Source organism: Lepisma saccharinum, chromosome 9 (assembly GCF_977018435.1).
Source record: "Lepisma saccharinum chromosome 9, izLepSacc3.1, whole genome shotgun sequence".
NCBI lineage: Eukaryota > Metazoa > Arthropoda > Insecta > Zygentoma > Lepismatidae > Lepisma > Lepisma saccharinum.
The window spans coordinates 20,212,479-20,216,245 of NC_139237.1; the positions used below are offsets into that span (position 1 = coordinate 20,212,479).

At 36.1% G+C, this 3,767-nt stretch overlaps 1 protein-coding gene across 1 annotated transcript; it reads right to left on the bottom strand.

Annotated features, from left to right (window-relative positions):
* Window positions 1-202: 202 nt before the first annotated feature.
* On the bottom strand, window positions 203-586 carry LOC145992343 (uncharacterized). The gene has a single exon (XM_083128727.1). It carries the CDS (start codon window positions 584-586, stop codon window positions 203-205), a length of 384 nt encoding a protein of 127 aa, XP_082984853.1.
* Between the last annotated feature and the right edge of the window lie 3,181 nt (window positions 587-3,767).

A 3,767-nucleotide genomic window follows, 5' to 3' on the forward strand; every position in this document is an offset into this window, starting at 1 on the left:
CACTTCCACCCCCATGTTTCACTGTGGGAACAAAACACTCTTCTTTCATTCTCTCGCGGACCTTTCGACGCACAAAAGTTGGCGTATTCCTGCCAAATAATTCATATTTGGATTAGTCGGTCCAGAGTACCCGCTTCCAGTTATCCACAGTCCAACCTAGGTGCGTTTCAGCCCAGGCTAATCGTTTCATCTTGTTCATACGTCATAACAATGGCTTTCTAGCAGCTACTCTGCCATGCAGCACTTCTTCACGCAACCTATTCTTCACCGTTGACACAGACACAGGCGTCACTCTGCTGTTATTCAAGGAAGCAGCGATGACTGGTGCCGTTAGGTGCCTGTTCTGTTTGCTAGTTACTGTAATATATCTATAGTCAGATGCAGACATTGCACGAGCTCTTCCACTACATGCACGGTCAGCATGACTGTTGGTTTTACGGTATTTGTCTAATGCACAATGAACACCAGTTTTGAAAATATTAAGTTTTCTTGCTAATTCGCGTTCCGAATAATCTTCATTTTTCAGTGCACATATCACAGCACGCTTTTCAACCGAAATCACCTGTTCCCCACGGAGACGGGCCATTTCACACATCTCCACTTATCTTGCACACCTCACACACAATAATGTGCTCGCAATGTTGCCTGCATGAACAGCAACTGACCTGGAGCCACTGATAAGGATGCGCAAGAGACTGGCTACCGTACTGACCGGTTTCAAGCACACAGCTGCAATGTTTGCCAACTTCAGCAACATTTTTGTCACTTTCCACTTTGCCAACCACATGCTACACATTCGGAAAAAAAATGGTTTCTAATCTTGCGAGGTTCAAACTAGACTACATTGTATTTTCCATGTATATCATTGTTACATCTTTCTTGGGCAGGAAACATTGTTTCCATACAACACTCTATACTGATTTTTTGGCCGTTTTCATGGTGGTCTTAAACTTTTTGTCTGTAGTATATGTAATTCAATTTCTTGGTAAATCTTGATCTACAGTAAATAACTCTGTACTCCAATTTTAGGTGAACCCCCTTTCAAATAACTGTTTAAATTTACTGACCCTTACCTGATCTCCTATTTTAAACTTTGGCTTCTTGATAGTGTATGTATATTTTTGACAATAAACAGTAGAAATCAATCGTTGCTCATGAGACTTGGTTACCTCAGCAGGTTTCATGTGAATAGTATTGAATACTGTATTATTGTAATTATGAACTGGGTCGGGTAAAATTTGCACCCACTTATAGTTACCCTGTAGAGTAAATTGCCTCTACATGCGATTTTTTAATGTCCTGTTGAATCGTTCCACTATACTAGCTTTCTGATCACTGTATGTAGAATAATGTTTTATATTATGTTGTTGCATTAAATTAGCAAATGTGGAATTGTAAAAATCTTTCCCTCCTTCCTTTACTAAATATTGACTTAAAAACCTCGGTAACACAAGTATCAGTCTTGGATTTTAGGGGAACAGGCCATGCATATTTGCTAAATGCATCAATAACTGTAAGCATTTATTTTAACCATGATTTATCTTATCCAAATTTGTTAAAGTCCCTGTAGCCATTTCAATCAGATCTACTTGAAAAAATTCATTTACACGTTTCGTTACTACATTTAGTCGATTGTAGTTGCAACGGGCTGGTTTGTGTAATTCATTTACTCTATCTTGTCTTGACATTTAGTTTTAAAGGAAAATATAACATAGAATGGACTATCCTCGGGGTATAATTGTTTCACTTCAAATAATAATTGGTGATTAGCTTGCTCAGGGAAAACAGGTAATTCTTGATCCTCATGTATTTTATATTTGTTTCGAGATTCATCCCAATATGCAACAGATATCTTTAGTGCTCTGTAGACGCCATATTTCCTCTGTATGGTGAAATTTGAAACTTCCACATATTTTCCTTTCTTTACATAGCCAAAATTTAAAAATTTATTTTTGCCATCAAGGAAAAATTCATGAGACTGACTGGAAGGGTACATTTTGTAAACATTTCCTGCATTAACATAAGTCCAATACCCTCGTACATTTGGTACACTCTCAAATCTATCTATCTCAACGGTGAAAAATTTATGTAATTCAAGATCGTCTAATCTGCTTAATACTGTTTCTTGATATTCGTTTTTTATGTATACCATTTCATCGTAGCTGGGTTTGATTTTCACAACGACATACAGTTGTTTAAATTGTTCTTTGAGATCATGAAGTTGCGAGGTCAAACCTGTTAAAACATATCCTTGACTTTTTCGAGGGTACTTATTTGTAGGTTAATGTTATAAATAATCTCCTGTAACTTTTCTACAAGTTTTAATTTGGTGCTCTGACTCGCAAGATCGTCTACCTTACTTCTGATTTCTTCAAACAATGCATAAAGTTCGTTGACTATCTGGTTGGTAGGCAAGTAGCAATGGTGTCTTGAATTACAGCAATTTCCGCTTGAATGTTTTTGATGTTCTCTGACTTGAGTATTCGATTTACTGCTCTTTTTACAAATCTTATCTCCTGGGAAGTGGTAAATTGGCTACGATATTTTGAAGTGTGGTCAAAGCTTGCTTAACAGTATGTAACTCCGTAACACCTGCAACATTGCTCAAAGCATCTTGAAGTTGTTGCATTTCATCTTTTGTAGGTGTAAATTGCTATAATATTTTCAAATGGTTCTGAATATCATCAATCAGATGATGAAAAAGGGATAATTCAGATTCAGTATTAAGGTTTTGTAATTTGGTAATTTGTTCTTGGATAATGTTTAAAGATTCGGTTATGCTTGGCAAGTTAAATTCCGTAGTTTTCTGTACATTTGTCAATTCATTTATCATGGTTGTCAAAGTGTCTTCAATATGAGCTAAAGTACCCTGTATCTTTCCAAAATCTTCGTAAGTTTCTAATTGCAATTTGATGCTGGTAACACTGCGTGCGATGGCATTTATTTCGGAAGATGAAGGTAAATTATTATTAAAATCTTCTAATGTTTCTAGTTTAGTTTGAACTTCTGTTATGGCTGCATGTAATTTACCTGTTTGCAGTTCTGATTTAATATATTCCAGTGAGGGAATTTCAAAAGATAAAAAATGGTCCCGTAATTCAAGAATGCTTGCATTGAGCAGTTCATATTGCTCTTATGTCTTGATAGTTTCAATTATGGAAAGTAGTTCGATACGAATAGTATTTCCTTGGTTATCTAGTTCTTGCTTTAGATGGTCCTAAGTAGTTCTTTGAATTTGACGGAATTACTCAAGATCATTTTTTAATTTACCTAAATTCTCTTCAAATTTTCAACATTATCGATAGATGCTAAGTTTGTATATTTTTGATTGATTGATTGATTTAGTTTATTTTACTTCGCGTTTTGTGCCTCTTGGCTAATTTGCGAAGATGAGGATGAGTGATGAAATGATGAAATTGATGAAGGGACATTCACAAACAACCAAGCCCGACCGGGATTCGAACCCGGGACCCTTGGCGTCGCAGCGCGATGTGCTAACCGCTCGGCCACAGGGTCGGGCCGTATATTTTTGACGTAGAGATTTTAGTTCACCATCAATTTTCACTATGGGATTAATTAATTCAGACTGTAGATTAGTAATCTCAGCGTATAGGCTTGCATTCAAAGAATTTTGTAATATAAAAAAAATCAGATGTAAGTTTCTTAATACGTTCGTCTAATCTGGCAATATTTCTGGAATTATCCGGTATTTCCTGCCTTCTTCGATTTCCAAATATCACCATTTTTGTTTTGTATTATTTATTTAT